Source organism: Salvelinus fontinalis, chromosome 29 (genome assembly GCF_029448725.1).
Source record: "Salvelinus fontinalis isolate EN_2023a chromosome 29, ASM2944872v1, whole genome shotgun sequence".
Lineage (NCBI taxonomy): Eukaryota > Metazoa > Chordata > Actinopteri > Salmoniformes > Salmonidae > Salvelinus > Salvelinus fontinalis.
This window is the reverse complement of record NC_074693.1, coordinates 28,148,528-28,167,960: the sequence shown is the minus strand read 5'-3', so window position 1 is coordinate 28,167,960 and position 19,433 is coordinate 28,148,528. Positions and strand designations below refer to the sequence as shown.

The 19,433-nt window shown below is 45.4% G+C and overlaps 1 protein-coding gene across 1 annotated transcript in view; it reads left to right on the top strand.

Annotated features, from left to right (window-relative positions):
- LOC129827770 (dedicator of cytokinesis protein 2-like) overlaps positions 1–19,433 on the top strand; it is a gene marked incomplete in the record, with an annotated part of 209,877 nt that overhangs the window by 169,235 nt on the left and 21,209 nt on the right. Inside the window, 5 exon segments of the mRNA XM_055888932.1 lie at positions 12,650–12,748; positions 12,905–12,999; positions 17,760–17,838; positions 19,130–19,230; positions 19,351–19,409. Of these exon segments, the coding sequence (XP_055744907.1) occupies positions 12,650–12,748; positions 12,905–12,999; positions 17,760–17,838; positions 19,130–19,230; positions 19,351–19,409 (433 nt within the window).

The window sequence follows — 19,433 nt, the reverse complement described above, 5'->3', positions numbered from 1 at the left end:
TCCTGACCAGACCAGACAAGAACAGACCAGTCTTGACCAGACCAGTCCCGACCAGGGGAAAGAGACCTCTGTAGACTCCCTTAGTGTGACATGGAGAGAGGAGAGGGACCTCTGTACACTCCCTTAGTGTGACATGGGGAGAGGAGAAAGGGACCTCTGTACACTCCCTTAGTGTGACATGGAGAGAGGAGAGGGACCTCTGCACACTCCTTTAGTGTGACATGGAGAGAGGAGAGGGACCTCTGCACACTCCCTTAGAGTGACATGGAGAGAGGAGAGGGACCTCTGTACACTCCTTTAGTGTAACATGGGGAGAGGAGAGGGACCTCTGTACACTCCTTTAGTGTGACATGGAGAGAGGAGAGGGACCTCTGCACACTCCCTTAGAGTGACATGGAGAGAGGAGAGAGGGACCTCTGTACACTCCCTTAGTGTGACATGGAGAGAGGAGAGGGACCTCTGCACACTCCCTTAGTGTGACATGGAGAGAGAAGAGAGGGACTTTCTCTACACTCCCTTAGTGTGACATGGAGAGAGAAGAGAGGGACTTTCTCTACACTCCCTTAGTGTGACATGGAGAGAGAGAGAGGGACTTTCTCTACACTCCCTTAGTGTGACATGGAGGGAGAAGAGAGGGACTTTCTCAACACTCCCTTAGTGTGACATGGAGGGAGAAGAGAGGGACTTTCTCAACACTCCCTTAGTGTAACATGGAGAAAGATAGAGGGATTGAGAGGAAAGAAAAGAAAAGCGAGATCAAAACAGAGAAGTCAACTTGTTTTTTGATTGCTGAATGGTGCACCTGCATGTTTTAGTGTGTGTTTTTATTGATGGCTATCTTTTAGTCAATGCTCTCTGGTATAATCAGTGATACATTGGGGTGTTTGTGTTCCCTAGGACCCCTACCAAAAATAACCAGTGATGTATGCAGCTCAGAAAACTCACCTTGTGTCAAGTTTCAATTAACCTCTGCTGAGATGAGGAGGGGAATATCTGTGTGTGTGTGTGTATGTGTGTATGTTAGAATGAAATATACCCACAGCTACACACCCAATGCACAATAATTGCAATACACCTTTATGTTATGTGTGAGAGGAATCTCAAAGATACATACCCACACACAAAGATACACACACACACACACATCACCCACACACACGCACACACGCACACACACACACGCACGTGCACGCGCACGCGCACACGCACACGCACACACACACACACACACACACACACACACACACACACACACACACACACAGACACATAACATGGTGTGGTGGGCAATGAGTGTTTGCTCTCTCTTAGCTCTCAGTAATTTGATTCGGAGGATGTTTTGATGAGAAGGGGTGCACATTACTGCAAGATGTGGATGGTGGTAGGGAGGGAGGGAGGGGAGGAGGAAAGGAGGAAAGGAGATGTGGGATGTCGTTTTAGGATGAAAGGAGGAGTTGAGAGGGGTGATATAGCTTTAGGGGTCAGGCTACTGTGTCTGAATGTATTTCTGACTTCTCTCATCTCAGACTCTCCTCCTCTCCTCCACCCTCCTTCTCTCCCTTCCTCCCTCTCTCGCTCCATGTCTCAGGGTGTTAGCTGGGGTTGTTAGAAAGGGCCTTGTTAGATCTCTTTGTACCTGATGGAGCGATGTTGATCTGTGAAGTCATTGATCTGGCCAATCAGTACACTCTGACATGCAAACACACTGCCTAATTACACTGCTCTCTCCATCTCTCTCTCTCTCTCTTTCTCTCTCTCTCGCTCTCTCCTTCTCTCTCTCTCTCTCAATTTAAGGGGCTTTATTGACATGGGAAACATATGTTAACATTGCCAAAGCAAGTGAAATAGATAACAAACAAAAGTGAAATACGGGACCTTTTTTGAAAGACCATTGTTGGTGTTTACTGAGATTTACAGTCAGGGCCCAGGTCTGACAGAATCTGTGCAGAAGATCTACGCTGCTGTTCAAAAGTTTGGGGCCACTTAGAAATGTCCTTGTTTTCGTCCATTAAAATAACATCAAATTGATCAGGAATGTAGTGCAGACATTGTTAATGTTGTAAATGACTACTGTAGCTGGAAACAGCAGATTTTTTATGGAATATCTACATCGGCCCATTATCAGCAACTATCACTCCTGTGTTCCAATGGCACGTTGTGTTCGCTAATCCAAGTTTTTTTTGCAATTATGTTAGCACAGCTGAAAACTGTTGTTTTGATTAAAAAAGCCATAGAACTGGCCTTCTTTAGACTAGTTGAGTATCTGGAGCCAGAAGAACCAGGTCATCAGCAAAATGTAGACACTTATCTTCAGATTCTAGTAGGGTGAGGCCGGGTGCTGCAGACTGTTCTAGTGCCCTCGCCAATTCCTCGCCAACATTTATAATGTTGTATGTTTTTCCCCCAACACCACTTTCCATCTCTCTCTCTCTCTCCCTCCATCTCTCTCTCTCCATCTCTCCCTCTCCCTCTCTATCTCTCTCTCCATTGCTGTGTCTCGCTCCATTTCTCCCCCATCCTCCTTCATTAACAGAAACCTTGGTGTCAAAGCAGAATGTGTCCGTGCATGTGTCCGTGCATGTGCGCATGCTTGTGTGTGTTCTCGTAAAGCCGCAGGCAGCTAAGAGACTCGTTTTAAAATAGTCTATTTTTGAAAGATGAAAAATAAAATATCACAGTCCCATAATGACTTCTCACCTGAGGGTGAGCGAGAGAAGGGAAAAAAAGGACGAGAGAATGAGGCAGAGAAAATTGAATGACAAAAAAAGGCCTCTTCTGTCATGCAGTTCGGTTGATTGTGTCTCTATGCATGACTGTCAGTCTAAGATAGCATGTGTGTGCCTCTCTCTTTGTGTTTATGCACACATGTCTCTGTATTAAAGGTCCAGTGCAGTCAAAACTTGTATATATAATATCACACTATGAGGTTGGGATAATTCTGTCAAATTGTTAGAATTATGTTAATGCCCTTTAAATGTAAGAGCTGTAAAAACCACCTGAAAAGTAAGCTGGGATGGAGCTTAGGCCTGCCTGGTGACATTAGTTTATAGACCAAAAAGACAGACAGTTCCAAACTTGTCTGCCAATAACAGCTAGTTTTCAGTTTTCTCCTCCCCACTCAGACCACTCCCAGACAGTCCTAGCACTATTCTTGTTTGCGAAATTGTTAAGAAGCTGTTTTTGTTATATTTTGACAAATTTAATTGAAAACAATTACTGTAAGGTACTTAAAACCTCTACGGCAGGGCTGTCAAACTCATTTCGCATCGTGGGCCACATACGGCCTAGGGAGATGTCAAGTGGGCCGGACCATTAAAATTATACCATACTCTGCTATAAATAACCAAAATATCATGTCTTTCCTTTGTTTTGGTGTAAAGAAGCACAAGAACATTAGGAAAATATTGAAATTTAATGAACTATCCTTTTACAAAACATTTCATGAAACACCTCATATTTCCTTAGACAAATTTGCAATTTACTTTTATCATTCACAAATATGCATTGCAACTGATCCCACTGATTGTACAAAGGCACAAAACTTTAATTGGTACTGAAAAATATAGTAATGCACTTTAAGATTAAATGAGACTTTTAAAGAAAGGAATTTTTAAACCACTTACACATACGCATATAAAATCTAAATGTAATCCCTGCGTACACCTTACAAACTAAGGAGAGTGATTTTAAATGTGTAATGAAGAAAGTGTTCGCCTGTCCTGTAAATCTGTAAACTTCATACATGAAACATACATACACATACAATACATACTGAAAATTTATGGAGTTGTATGAACAGTAGAATTCCATCACACAACTTTTGTTTTGAAGCTGCTGACTAACATTAAAGTGCACATTTTTTAAATCACCACAGTAAGGATTCATCTTCACAGAGCTGTATTCTTTCAATGCAAACAGTATCTAAGGCAGCATTTTAAAGGTGTTAGTCTAGTCTGGACTTGTATTTGTTCCTGAAACTTGGCATCTTTTGGCCTGTACAAGTGCATCAACACCAGGTGTCATGTCCTGACTAGCTGTCACTTTCAGAATGTCATTTAAGTGCTTGTTTGTGAGCCTTGAACGCATTTTTGTTTTATTGATATTCATCACTGAGAAAATTTGTTCACAAAGGTAGGTTGTCCCAAACATGCACAAAATTTTAGCAGCCAGGGCTGTTAATTTGGGGTACCCTGGTAGTAGATACTGATAAAATCTGTCCAGACCTACAGAGGCAAATTTGCCCTTCAAATCTGCATCACACTGCAAATCAATTATCTCTAGCTGAATTTCGACCGGCAGATCAGAAGCTTTAACTGTGAAAGGTGAGCGAAAAACTGAAAATTCTGTCTCAAGTTCACCAAATACCTGAAAACGTTTCTCAAACTCCCGCAGTAGTCCTGCAATTTTGTCTTTGTACCGTTTCATGTCCGCATCAGGTCTGGTCACACACACATCTCTCAGACAGGGGAAATGAGCAGGGTTGCCATTTGCCAGTTGCATCTCCCACAAAGTCAGCTTCAACTTAAATGCATGTATGTTGTCAGAAAACTGTGTGACAACTTTTTTGCGGCCTTGCAACATTTTGTTCAGATTGTTCAAGTGTTCAGTAATATCAACCAAGAATGCAAGGTCCCGTAGCCATTCCTGAGATTGTAATTCCAACACCGGTTTTCCTTTTTTCTCCATGAACTGTCCGATTTCCTCTCGTAGATCAAAGAAATGCCTCAGCACAGCGCCTCGGCTTAACCATCTCACTTCAGTGTGGTATGGCAGGCTGTGGGTAATGTTGCTGTCGCTGAGAAGTTTGTCAAACTGACGATGGTTCAGACCTCTGGACCGGATGAAATTTACAGTGCGAACAACCACCTCCATGACGTGGTCCATTTTCAGCGACTTGCAACACAATGCCTCCTGGTGCAAAATACAGTGAAATGTCCAGAAACGATCTCCTCCATTAAGGGCTTGTACTTTGTCTTTGAACTTTGTCGCGACACCTGCTTTCTTTCCGACCATGGATGGCGCGCCGTCTGTAGCCAGGCTGACAGCGCGGGACCAGTCCACTCCAACTCTGTCCAATGCAGCAACGACAGAGCCGAAAATGTCCTCGGCTGTTGTGGTGTCCATCATTGGCACCAACTCAAGAAACTCTTCAGTAACAGTCAATGTCTCATCAACTCCTCGAATAAATATGGCCAGTTGGGCCACGTCTGTGATGTCAGTGCTCTCGTCAATTGCCACGGAAAATGCAATAAATGACTTGACTCTCTGTTTCAATTGACTGTCTAAATCTGCCGATAGTTCCGAAATCCTCTCTGCTATAGTATTCCTCGTCAGGCTAATATTGGCAAAAGCTTGTCGCTTCTCGGGACATACAAGTTCAGCCGCCTTCATCATGCATCGTTTAACAAAGTCACCGTCGGAATATGGCTTCGATGCTAATGCTATTTCGCTAGCAATTAGGTAGCTGGCTTTTACCGCTGCTTCACTGACTTCTCGGCTCTGGATGAAAGTTGACTGCTGTTTCCTCAGACCCGCCAGCAATTCGTTAATCTTATCTCTTCTCAATTGTCCTTGCAAGCCGTCATATTTTTCGCTGTGATGAGTCTCGTAGTGGCGTCGAATATTATATTCCTTCAATACCGAAACTTGTTGCAAACACACCAAGCACGAAGGTTTTCCGTGCATCTCTGTAAATAAATAGGACGTGGTCCATTTTTCTTTGAAAATTCTACACTCCTTATCTACTTTTCTCCGTTTGGATAACGACATTTTGGCTAATGAGGGTGTAGCGGAGAGGTAGAGACCAAGGTATTAACAACGTCGTAACAAGCAGCAGATGGCGCATTGATACCGTCTGCTGTTTTCAGTCTGTCTCAGTGATGCGGCTTGTCTTCTACTCTGATGGAAAGAGTGCGCCCCTTAGCGGATAATCCATGAATTGCAGCGAATTAAAAATATTAATTCCATGTTTTTAATGCATTTTTTCCACTTTCAAATTATCCTGCGGGCCTGATCGAACCTCCTTGGGGGCCAGTTCCGGCCCGCGGGCCGTATGTTTGACACCCCTGCTCTACGGGATCAGTGTCCTCCCCGCGGGGCGTTGAGCTAAAGTAGGCTAATAATGATTAGCATGAGGTTGTAGGTAACAAAAAAAATTCCCAGGACATAGACTGATATGGACTGTATAGACTGTATCTGATATGGGCAGAAAGCTTAAATGCTTGTTCATCTAACTGCACTGTCCAAATTACAGTAGCTATTACAGTGAATTAATACTATGCTATTGTTTGAGGAGAGTGCACAGTTATGAACTTAAATAAGTTATTAATAAACCAATTAGGCACATTTGGGCAGTCTTGATACAACATTTTGAACAGATATTCAATGGTTCATTGGATCAGTCTAAAACTTTGCACATACACTGCTGCCATCTAGTGGCCTAAATCCAAATTGCACCTGGGCTGGAATAATACATTATGGCCTTTCTATTGCATTTCAAAGATGGTACAAAAAACATACTAATAAACACATCGTTTTTTTCTTGTATTATCTTTTACCAGATCTAATGTGTAATATTCACCTACATTAATTTCACATTTCCACAAACTTCAAAGTGTTTCCTTTCAAATGGTATCAAGAATATGTATATCCTTGCTTCAGGTCCTGAGCTACAGACAGTTAGATTTGTGTATGTCATTTTAGGCGAAAATTGAAAAAAAGGGTTGGATCCTTAAGAGGGTTTTAACTGTTACCAAGAAATGATTTGATATTGAGATAAAAACAGCTGCATTGGACCTTAAAGGTGTTTCTGTCTGCCAGTCTGTCTGTAAGGTGTCATTGTCTCCTTTTGTGTGCATCTGTTTTGCTTTAAGATGTGTCCATCTGTCCTAGACTGCCGACAAAATCTTCTAGATTTATGTTCTGTCCTCCTAAAACCTGTCTTTTGATATCAGTTGTATGAAAAAGAAAGGGTTGAGGGTGGGCTGGAGACCGACGAATGGAGAGAAAGAGAATACGAGAGGAGGGAGGTAGCAAAATCCCCGTCTGAGCATCTGTGTCCTGCTTTTTCAATAATCTCCTTGCAGTTATATAAGACCCTGGACAGGACAAGAGCTGTGTGTGTGTGTGTGTGTGTGTGTGTGTGTGTGTGTGTGTGTGTGTGTGTGTGTGTGTGTGTGTGTGTGTGTGTGTGTGTGTGTGTGTGTGTGTGTGTGTGTGTGTGTGTGTGTGTGTGTGTGTGTGTCCACATGATATGTGTAGAGCTCCTGTGCGTTCATGTATCTGTGTATGAGTCTGCGCACATACGCTCGTCATATGTTGGTGTACGTAACCTTGTGGTTGTGTGAGTGTGTGTGTGTGTTTTGGAGGGTGGTGAGTAAAGAGATTGAGGGCAGTGTTAATTCCTCAGAGAAGAACCCCCCACCCCCTCCCCCACACACACATACTGTATGTAGGGTAGAGTCCTGTACGGGTCAGTTTTTTTGAGCTGCACCTGCCCCACATCAATTCCAAGCCCACACCGATATCAAACTTCAGGGCAGATTTTTCTCCGCAACCCGACCCACTTGACTAGAATTGTTCCGAGAGCCAATCCAAACCCTCCAAACAACATACATAAATGTCTTATGACTCCAGAGTAGTAGGATATTAGGATATGAATTAGTCTGAAAATAACATTTGGCTTAACAAATGAGTTACAAATAAGTTTCATGGATTCTGTGTGAAACAATAATAGGGGTTGACATGATTTTCGAATGACTGGCCTCATAAAGGGCGGTGATTGGTAGATGGGTAACAATTACAAATCAGACGTTGAAGATATTTTTATGCGTGGTCAAGTTAATAATTATGCTGTGGATCATGTATTAAACCACCTAAACACATCAAATATGCAGTCGTCCTTGACACTCTGGTATAAAGGATTTGGAGACAGGCGCAGGAATACATAATCTGGGTTGTTAATACAGCCAAAACAAACACTTATACAAAACACCGGGATGTACCCAAACAAAAGAGCGAGGGTAAACCTCGTAGAACGACACGGGACGAGACCCGTAATACACAATGCACAAAACACGCAGCACAGGCTGAGACTACGCGTAGGTACTCACACTGCCAACGGACATGGGAACAATAACACACAGCACAGGCTGAGACTACGCGTAGGTACTCACACTGCCAACGGACATGGGAACAATAACACGCAGCACAGGCTGAGACTACGCGTAGGTACTCACACTGCCAACGGACATGGGAACAATAACACACAGCACAGGCTGAGACTACGCGTAGGTACTCACACTGCCAACGGACATGGGAACAATAACACGCAGCACAGGCTGAGACTACGCGTAGGTACTCACACTGCCAACGGACATGGGAACAATAACACACAGCACAGGCTGAGACTACGCGTAGGTACTCACACTGCCAACGGACATGGGAACAACAACACACAGCACAGGCTGAGACTACGCGTAGGTACTCACACTGCCAACGGACATGGGAACAATAACACGCAGCACAGGTTGAGACTACGCATAGGTACTCACACAGCCAACGGACATGGGAACAATAACACGCAGCACAGGCTGAGACTACGCATAGGTACTCACACCACCAACGGACATGGGAACAATAACACGCAGCACAGGCTGAGACAATACCCAGAAATTATTTGACAATACCCAGAAATGAGCCGACCCATGGGTTGAAAGAATGTTTTCATTCCACCCGGAATTTTTTTGCGGGTCAACCATGTGTGTATCCGACCTGATACAGGACTCTAGTATAGGGTGGACCACCAATCTGTAGTGAATTCGCTAGTTGCCTCAGTATGTGTGTGTCTGTGTGTTTATATGTGTATGTGTGTGTGTAGTTTATCCTGTTGATAATCCTATTAGTGAGAGAGAGAGAGTGAGAGAGAGAGTGAGAGTGAGAGAGAGAGTGAGAGAGAGAGAGAGAGAGAGTGAGAGAGAGAGAGAGAGAGAGTGAGAGAGAGAGAGAGAGAGAGAGAGAGAGAGAGAGGGAGACAGAGACAGAGACAGAGACAGAGACAGAGACAGAGACAGAGACAGAGACAGAGAGAGACAGAGAGAGAGAGAGAGAGAGAGAGAGAGAGAGAGAGACAGAGAGAGAGAGAGACAGAGAGAGAGAGAGACAGAGAGAGAGAGAGAGAGACAGAGAGAGACAGAGAGAGACAGAGAGAGACAGAGAGAGACAGAGAGAGACAGAGAGAGAGAGATAGTGTACAACAGGGGAAGTAGAGACAGAAATGCACTTTCAACTCTCTTGTTAGAAATGTTCCTCACCAAGAGATTCATTATTAGCAGAAATTACAAAATGGATTCAAAATGTTATCTTATTAAACTCAGATAAATAAACAAAAAATATTAATGGACAAAGGAGCAATGTCTCCTCTCGTAGCCAAATATGTATTTGCCTGCCATAGCCTGAGGGGTAATGAAGCATAACATCTGCATAGTAATCATGATTATTATTATTGTCATGATTGTTACGGGTAGTAGGGGTACTGGTAACGGTAGTAGTAGTAGGAATTATGATGGTAGTTGTAGTACTGATGCAATGGTGATGATGACAGCTATTTGTTTCTTGGGACCTAGAACAAGCATCTATGTTTTGTCAGAGTTTAAAAGTAGAAAGTTTGCAGCCATCCACTTCCTTAGGTCTGAAACACAGGCTTCTAGTGAGTGCAATTTTGGGGCTTCACCATGTTTCATTGATATGTACAGCTGTGTGTCATCCGCATAGCAGTGAAAGTTAACATTATGTTTTCGAATGACATCCCCAAGAGGTAAAATACAGTATATAGTGAAAACAATAGTGGTCCTAAAACGGAACCTTGAGGAACACCGAAATAGTAGTTAAACTACTAGTGGTAATGGTAGTAGTAGAGATATTAGAGGTAGTTAAACTACTAGTGGTAATGGTGGTAGTAGTAGAGATATTAGAGGTAGTTAAACTACTAGTGGTAATGGTAGTAGTATAGATATTAGAGGTAGTTAAACTACTAGTGTTAATGGTAGTAGAGGAGATATTAGAGGTAGGTAAACTACTAGTGGTAATGGTAGCAGTAGAGATATTAGAGGTAGTTAAACTACTAGTGGTAATGGTAGTAGTAGAGATATTAGAGGTAGGTAAACTACTAGTGGTAATGGTAGCAGTAGAGATATTAGAGGTGTGAATTATACTAGTGGTAATGGTGGTAGTAGAGCGAGAGAGATGGTGAGAGAGAGAGAGAGACAGTCCACACTGCCCACAAAATGAGATGGAAACTGAGCTGCACTTCCTAACCTCCTGCCAAATGTATGACCATATTACAGACACATATTTCCCTCAGATTACACAGATCCACAAAGAATTTGAAAACAAACCCAATTTTGATAAACTCCATGTCTACTGGTTGAAATACCACAGTGAGAATGATGGAGGGATGAGAGTGAGGGAGATAGAGAGAGGGAGACAGAGAAAGAGAGATAGAGAGGGATGGTTTCATTACATTACACTCTAGAAGTTGATCTGTGTTATCTGAGTGTTTGAAATGGACTCTTAGGGAGGATTTGATTAGTTGTTTGCAGTTCTGTGTTTGTGTGTTCTTGTGTTTATCTGTGTTTGGCTGCTTTGCTTTTGTTTATCTGTGTGTGTCTGTGTGCCTTTGTGTGTGTGCGCGCACGCACGTGTGTGTGTGTGTGCTCGTTACATCAGGCAGTCAGTTGGCAGCAGTGTCACAATAAACACAAAGAGCTCACAACCCAATACGACAGAGGAGAGGAGAGGTGAGGAGGGAGGGAGGGAGGGAGGGAGGGAGGAGGGGTGGGACGGAGGGATGAGGGGAGGGAGGGAGGGAGGGAGGGAGGGAGGGAGGGAGGGAGGAGGGGAGGGGTGGGACGGAGGGAGGGAGGGAGGGAGGGAGGGAGGGAGGGAGGGAGGAGGGGAGGGGTGGGACGGAGGGAGGGAGGGAGGAAGGGAGGGAGGGAGGGAAAGAGGAGGAGACGAGGAGGAGGAGAGGAGGGGTGGGGAGGGAGGGAGGGAGGGAGGGAGGGAGGGAGGGAGGGAGGGAGGGAGGGAGGGAGGGAGGGAGGGAGGGAGGGAGGGAAAGAGGAGGAGACGAGGAGGAGGAGAGGAGGGGTGGGGAGGGAGGGAGGGAGGGAGGGAGGGAGGGAGGAAAAGAAGAGGAGATGAGGAGAGGAGGGGTGGGGAGGGATGGAGGGAGGGAGGGAGGAGGGGAAGAGGAGGAGAGGAGGGATGGAGGGAGGGAGGGAGGAGGAGAAGAGGAGGAGAGGAGGGGTGGGGAGGGATGGAGGAGGAGAGGAGGGGTGGGGAGGGATGGAGGGAGGGAGGAGGAGAAGAGGAGGAGAGGAGGGGTGGGGAGGGATGGAAGAAAGGAGGAGGAGATATGAAAAAGATTGGATCATGACAGGGTGTCTGGTGACATGTTCTACCAGGAGAGATACAGGGATAAGCAGCACACTACTCACACCACTTCCAAATTCCAGCTTTATGTTAACACCATTACACAGAGAGACTGAATGTGTGAGTCTGCATGCCTGCATTTGTTGGTGTGTCACGATGATTAGGTTGTGTGTGTGTGTTTGTGTGTATGTGTCAGAAACGCAAGCACAAAGCACACAGACACACATACACATAAACAAGGTTCCTGTGGTGATTGCTAAAACGTAGCCCTCCAGGATACTCCTCTTTCAGGGTGAAGGAATATATGTGTGTGTGTGTGTGTGTGTGTGTGTGTGTGTGTGTGTGTGTGTGTGTGTGTGTGTGTGTGTGTGTGTGTGTGTGTGTGTGTGTGTGTGTGTGTGTGTGTGTGTGTGTGTGTCAGGCTCGCCTGACTCTATTGATATCAGAAGCAACAAACAGAGTCTCGGGGAGTGAGTGAAATGACAATAGCACACATTCCCATTTTTATCAGCCAAGAACTCCAACAGACACATGACTGATGATGGTCATCTCTCCATCTGCAGATATCCATCCATCATCTATCTCTCCCTTCCTCCCCCTCTCATCTGTCACTTCCTATCACTCTGTTCCTCCCCCTCTCATCTATCTCTCCCTTCCTCCCCCTCTCATCTATCTCTCCCTTCCTCCCCCTCTCATCTATCTCTCCCTTCCTCCCCCCTTCTCATCTATCTCTCCCTTCCTCCCCTCTCATCTATCACTCCCTTCCTCCCACTCTCATCTATCACTCCCTTCCTCCCCCCTTCTCATCTATCTCTCCCTTCCTCCCCCTCTCATCTGTCACTCCCTTCCTCCCCCCTTCTCATCTATCTCTCCCTTCCTCCCCCTCTCATCTATCACTCCCTTCCTCCCCCTCTCATCTATCACTCCCTTCCTCCCCCTCTCATCTATCTCTCCCTTCCTCCCCCCTTCTCATCTATCACTCCCTTCCTCCCCCTCTCATCTATCACTCCCTTCCTCCCCGTCTCATATATCACTCCCTTCCTCCCGCTCTCTCGTCTATCGCTCCCTTCTATCACCCCTTTCATTTTGAAACAATATTGTAATTTCTGCTAATAATGAATCTCTTGGTGAGGAATATTTCTAACAAGAGAGTTGAAAGTGCTACTTCCCCTGTTGTACACTGACCACATTCTCTCTCTCTCTCTCTCTCTCTCAGTCCAGGGTGGTGGCCTGTATGACGGCCATTCTGAGTCAGATGGATGATAGCCACTACTCCAGCTACCTAGAGACCTTCTCAGGCACCACCGACCTAGTGGTGAGCCGTCTCACACACACACACACACACACACACACACACACACACACACACACACACACACACACACACACACACACACACACACACACACACACACACACACACACACACACACACACACACACACACACTCATAGGCTCTATGTGTTGCAGGACTTTCTGATGGAGACGTTCCTACTGTTTAAGGATCTGATTGGGAAGCACGTCTATCCCTCTGACTGGATGGCTATGATCATGGTGCAGAACAGGTACTGCACACATACACACACACTGTCACGCCCTGACCATAGAGGGCCTTTTTTTCTCTATGTTGGTTAGGTCGGAGTGTGACAGGGGGGGGGGGGGGTGTTCCTATCTAGGTGTTTTGTTTCTATGTTGGCCTGGTATGGTTCCCAATCAGAGGCAGCTGTTTATCGTTGTCTCTGATTGGGGATCATATTTAGGCAGCCATTTCCCCACTGTGTTTTGTGGGGTCTTGTTTTTGTGTAGCTGCCTGTGAGCACTTCACTGACATCACGTTTCGTTGTTTCTTTATTTTGTCTTGTTCGAAGTTTCACTTCAATAAAAAAAAAAAGCTGCGCTTTGGTCCGAGTATGCTTCCAACGACGATCGTTACAGAAGAGCCCACCACAACAGGACCAAGCAGCGTGCCCGAGAGGAGAAGGTATCCTGGGCTTGGGAGGAGATAAAGGAGGAGAGGACATCCTGGACTTGGGAGGAAATCATGTCAGGACACGAAAGCCTTCCGTGGAAACAGACGCAAGGAGAGAAGGGAGGACAGCGACGACGCTGGGGTTCGCGGCCACAGAGAAAGCCCAAAAGACAGCCCAAACGGGCGCCGGAGCTAGCGGTTGAGCAGTGGAGAGAGCCAGAGCCTGTGTGGGAGTCGATAGAGGAATGTAATGAGAGATACTGGAGAGAGGTTTTGGCAAGGAGCAAGGAGCGCCTTCTCAGCCCGGCACCATCTGTGCCAGCTCTACGCACCAAGTCTCCAGTACGTCTCCCCAGTCTGGTACGTCCTGTGCCTACTCCTCGCACTAGGCCTCCAGTGCGCCTTCCCAGTCCGCTATGTCCTGTGTCTCCTCCTCGCACTTGTCCTGAAGTGCGTGTCACCAGTCCGGTGCCACCTGTGCCGGCTCCACGCACCAGGCTTCCGACGACGGTCCCCAGTCCAGAGCGTCTTGCGACGGTCCCCAGTCCAGAGCTTCCGGCGATGGTTCACAGTCCAGAGCTTCCGGCGACAGTTCACAGTCCAGAGCTTCCGGCGATGGTCCACAGTCCGGAACCTCTTGCAACGGTCCACAGTCCGGAACCTCCTACGACGGTCCACGGTCCGGAACCTCCTGCGACGGTCCAGGGTCCATAACGTCCAGCTCCAATGCCAGAGTCTTCCTCTGCGCCAGTGCCCAGTCCAGGCACGGCGTCCAGTCCCGCTCCAAGGCAGGAGCGTTCCTCTGTGCCGATGTCCAGTCCAGGCACGGCGTCCAGTCCCGCTCCAAGGCAGGAGCGTTCCTCTGTGCCGATGTCCAGTCCAGGCACGGCGTCCAGTCCTGCTCCATGGCAGGAGCGTTCCACTGTGCCGATGTCCAGTCCAGGCACGGCGTCCAGTCCCGCTCCAAGGCAGGAGCGTTCCTCTGTGCCGATGTCCAGTCCAGGCACGGCGTCCAGTCCCGCTCCAAGGCAGGAGCGTTCCTCTGTGCCGATGTCCAGTCCAGGCACGGCGTCCAGTCCTGCTCCATGGCAGGAGTCTTCCTCTGTGCCGATGTCCAGTCCAAGCACGGCGTCCAGTCCAGCTCCATGGCCGGAGCATTCCTCGGCGCCGGTGCCCAGTCCGGGTGCGGCGTTCAACCCAGCTCCATGGCCGGGGCCCTCCTCTGCACCGAGGCCCAGTCCGGGCACGGCGTTCTACCCGGCTCAATGGCCGGACCCGTGGTCTGGGCGGGGGCAAAGACCCGCACCGGAGCCGCCACCGACACTAGTCACACCCCCTACCCTCACTAGTTGGTTTCAGGTTTTGCGGCCGGAGTCCGCATCTTTGGGGGGGTACTGTCACGCCCTGACCATAGAGAGACGTTTTTATTCTCTATTTTGGTTAGATCGGGGTGTGACTAGGGGGGTGGTCCTGTCTAGGTGTTTTATTTCTATGTTGGCCTGGTATGGTTCCCAATCAGAGGCAGCTGTTTATCGTTGTCTCTGATTGGAGATCATACTTAGGCAGCCATTTCCCCACTGTGTTTTGTGGGGTCTTGTTTTAGTGTAGCTGCCTGTGAGCACTTCACTGACATCACGTTTCGTTGTTTCTTTATTTTGTCTTTTTCGAAGTTTCACTTCAATAAATATGTGGAACCCAGATCACGCTGCGCTTTGGTCCGAGTATGCTTCCAATGACGATCGTGACACACACACACACACACACACACTTGAAACTTGGATGTAGCTGACTCATCTCTTATGATGGTAACAGTGTTATGGTGCAGAGCAGAGCCTGTGTAGAGTAGCAACTGTATTGTAGAGTTACATTGTAGAGTAGCAACTGTAGTGTAGAGTAGCAACTGTAGTGTAGAGTTACAGTGTAGAGTAACAACTGTGGACAGAGTTACATTGTAGATTAACAGCTGTAGTGCAGTTACAGTGTAGAGTAGCAACTGTAGTGTAGAGTTACAGTGTAGAGTAACAACTGTAGTGCAGAGTTACAGTGTAGAGTAGCAACTGTAGTGTAGAGTTACATTGTAGAGTAGCAACTGTATTGTAAAGTTACATTGTAGAGTAGCAACTGTATTGTAGAGTTACATTGTAGAGAAGCAACTGTAGTGCAGAGTTACATTGTAGAGTAGCAACTGTATTGTAGAGTTACATTGTAGAGTAGCAACTGTATTGTAGAGTAGCAACTGTATTGTAGAGTTACATTGTAGAGTAGCAACTGTATTGTAGAGTAGCAACTGTATTGTAGAGTTACATTGTAGAGTAGCAACTGTATTGTAGAGTAGCAACTGTAGTGTAGAGTTACATTGTAGAGTAGCAACTGTATTGTAGAGTTACATTGTAGAGAAGCAACTGTATTGTAGAGTTACATTGTAGAGTAGCAACTGTATTGTAGAGTAGCAACTGTAGTGTACAGTTACATTGTAGAGTAGCAACTGTAGTGTAGAGTTACATTGTAGAGTAGCAACTGTATTGTAGAGTAACAACTGTAGTGTACAGTTACATTGTAGAGTAACAGCTGTATTGTAGAGTTACATTGTAGAGTAGCAACTGTATTGTAGAGTCACATTGTAGAGTAGCAACTGTATTGTAGAGTTACATTGTAGAGTAGCAACTGTATTGTAGAGTTACATTGTAGAGAAGCAACTGTATTGTAGAGTTACATTGTAGAGAAGCAACTGTAGTGCAGAGTTACATTGTAGAGTAACAGCTGTATTGTAGAGTTACATTGTAGAGTAGCAACTGTATTGTAGAGTAGCAACTGTAGTGCAGAGTTACATTGTAGAGTAACAGCTGTATTGTAGAGTTACAGTGTAGAGTAGCAACTGTAGTGTAGAGTAGCAACTGTAGTGCAGAGTTACATTGTAGAGTAACAGCTCTATTGTAGAGTTACAGTGTAGATTAGCAACTGTAGTGTAGAGTAGCAACTGTAGTGCAGAGTTACATTGTAGAGTAGCAACTGTATTGTAGAGTAGCAACTGTAGTGCAGAGTTACATTGTAGAGTAGCAACTGTAGTGTAGAGTTACATTGTAGAGTAGCAACTGTATTGTAGAGTAACAGCTGTATTGTAGAGTTACAGTGTAGAGTAGCAACTGTAGTGTAGTGTAGCAACTGTAGTGCAGAGTTACAGTGTAGAGTAGCAACTGTATTGTAGAGTAGCAACTGTAGTGTACAGTTACATTGTAGAGTAGCAACTGTAGTGTAGAGTTACATTGTAGAGTAGCAACTGTAGTGTAGAGTTACATTGTAGAGTAGCAACTGTATTGTAGAGTAACAACTGTAGTGTACAGTTACATTGTAGAGTAACAGCTGTATTGTAGAGTAGCAACTGTAGTGCAAAGTTACATTGTAGAGTAACAACTGTAGTGTAGAGTTACATTGTAGAGTAGCAACTGTATTGTAGAGTAGTAACTGTAGTGTAGAGTTACATTGTAGAGAAGCAACTGTAGTGCAGAGTTACATTGTAGAGTAGCAACTGTAGTGTAGAGTTACATTGTAGAGTAACAACTGTAGTGTAGAGTTACAGTGTAGAGTAACAACTGTAGTGTAGAGTTACATTGTAGAGTAACAACTGTAGTGTCGAGTTACATTGTAGATTAGCAACTGTAGTGTACAGTTACATTGTAGAGTAGCAACTGTATTGTAGAGTTACATTGTAGATTAGCAACTGTAGTGTAGAGTTACAGTGAAGGGTAGACGGGGGTGGGGGAGAAAGAGAGGGAGAGGGGGAGAGAGAGAGATTTCCACAGGCCAAGGATATGTCAGACAGCACAGTGCAGAGAGAGAGAAACTAGGGAGATAGTAGAAGATAGAAAGCGAGAGATAGGAAGAGGAAGATAAGGAGGAGTGGGTTAAGGGAAGATAAACAGATAGTGCTTCCTAGAGAGCAACGTTAGAGAGGATGGAGGGAGCAGTGAGGTCTCTTACAGAATGAGAAAGATAGATAGCACTTGAAAGAGAGCCATCGGAAAAGGCCAGTTACCTTTTAAAACTTTACTTTTTAATGAGTTAAATCTGGTTTTAAGTGTCTTTTAACATAATAATTTGATTTCATCGAATAACAACTCATTTATTATCAGATGAATCTAAATGGTGGGAGGGATACTGTGTCAATGTTGTATTACTTTGATATTATTAACATGTTTCTTAATGTTTAATATTTCCATTGATATAGATATCAGATGACATGAATATGGATACCATATTGATATCATGTCACGTCAATATCCCCATTGATATATATTAGGTAGACCTTGATCTCCTGGTGTCATCTATCTGACAGACTGTGTATTGTGTTTCTGTCAGGGTGTTCCTCAGAGCAATCAACACCTACGCTGATACCATGAACCTCAAGTTCCTCAACAATAACGACTTTGAAGTGCAGGTCAGCGTGTGTGTGTGTCTTCTAGTCTGTCTGTGTGTGTGTGTGTGTGTGTGTGTCTTCTAGTCTGTATGTGTGTGTCTTCTAGTCTGTGTGTGTGTGTGTGTGTGTCTTCTAGTCTGTGTGTGTGTGTGTGTCCTATAGTCTGTGTGTGTGTGTGTGTGTGTGTCTTCTAGTCTGTGTGTGTGTGTGTGTGTGTGTGTCTTCTAGTCTGTGTGTGTGTGTGTGTCTTCTAGTCTGTGTGTGTGTGTGCGTGTGTCTTCTAGTCTGTGTGTGTGTGTGCGCGTGTGTCTTCTAGTCTGTGTGTGTGTGTGTGTGTGTCTTCTAGTCTGTGTGTGTGTGTGTGTGTGTCTTCTAGTCTGTGTGAGTGTGCGCGTGTGTCTTCTAGTCTGTGTGAGTGTGCGCGTGTGTCTTCTAGTCTGTGTGTGTGTGTGTGCTTGTGTCTTCTAGTCTGTGTGTGTGTGTGTGTGTGCTTGTGTGTTCTAGTCTGTGTGTGTGTGCGCTTGTGTCTTCTAGTCTGTGTGTGTGTGTCTTCTAGTCTGTGTGTGTGTGTGTGTGTGTGTGTGTGTGTGTGTGTGTGTGTGTATGTGTGTGTGTGTGTGTGTGTGTGTGTGTGTGTGTGTGCGTGTATCTTCTAGTCTGTGTGTGTGTGTGTGTCTTCTAGTCTGTGTGTGTTTGTGTGTCTTCTAGTCTGTGTGTGTGTGTGTGTGTGTGTGTGTGTGTGTGTGTGTGTGTGTGTGTGTGTGTGTGTGTGTGTGTGTGTGTGTGTGTGTGTGTGTGTGTGTGTGTGTGTGTGTGTGTGTGTGTGTGTGTGTGTGTATCTTCTAGTCTGGGTGTGTGTGTGTATGTGTGTGTGTGTCTTCTAGTCTGGGTGTGTGTGTCTTCTAGTCTGTGTGTGTGTGTGTGTGTGTTCTAGTCTGTATGTGTGTGTGTCTTCTAGTCTGTGTGTGTGTGTGTCTTCTAGTCTGTATGTGTGTGTGTCTTCTAGTCTGTATGTGTGTGTGTCTTCTAGTCTGTATGTGTGTGTGTCTTCTAGTCTGTGTGTGTGTGTGTGTCTTCTAGTCTGTATGTGCGTGTGTGTCTTCTAGTCTGTGTGTGTGTGTGTGTCTTCTAGTCTGTCTGTGTGTGTGTTGTACGCATGCAGGTTTTTCAGTCTCTCTCTGTGTGTCAATAATGTAAGTAAATACTCCACACTCTCTTTCATTCTCTCTCCCTCTCACTCCCCCTATCATAAATTCATTATTTATCTCATAGGTTCTGATGATTTTGTTTCCTCCTCCCTCTTTGTCTGTAGTTGTGGAATAATTACTTCCATTTGGCCGTAGCATTCATTACCCAAGAGTCCTTGCAGCTCCAGCACTTCTCCTCAACCAAGAAGAACAAGATCCTAACAAAGTAATTTACATTTTGTCTTTTGCTTCTCTCTGAAAATTTTAATGAGCCACAGTATTTCATAATCAATGTTAGGATGTTGTATTAGCCCCTGTCCTAAAACAAAGCTGATTTCATCTTCAGGTATGGAGACATGAGGAGACTCATTGGTTTCGCCATACGGGACATGTGGTACAAACTGGGTGAGAGAGTGAGTGAGAGAGTGA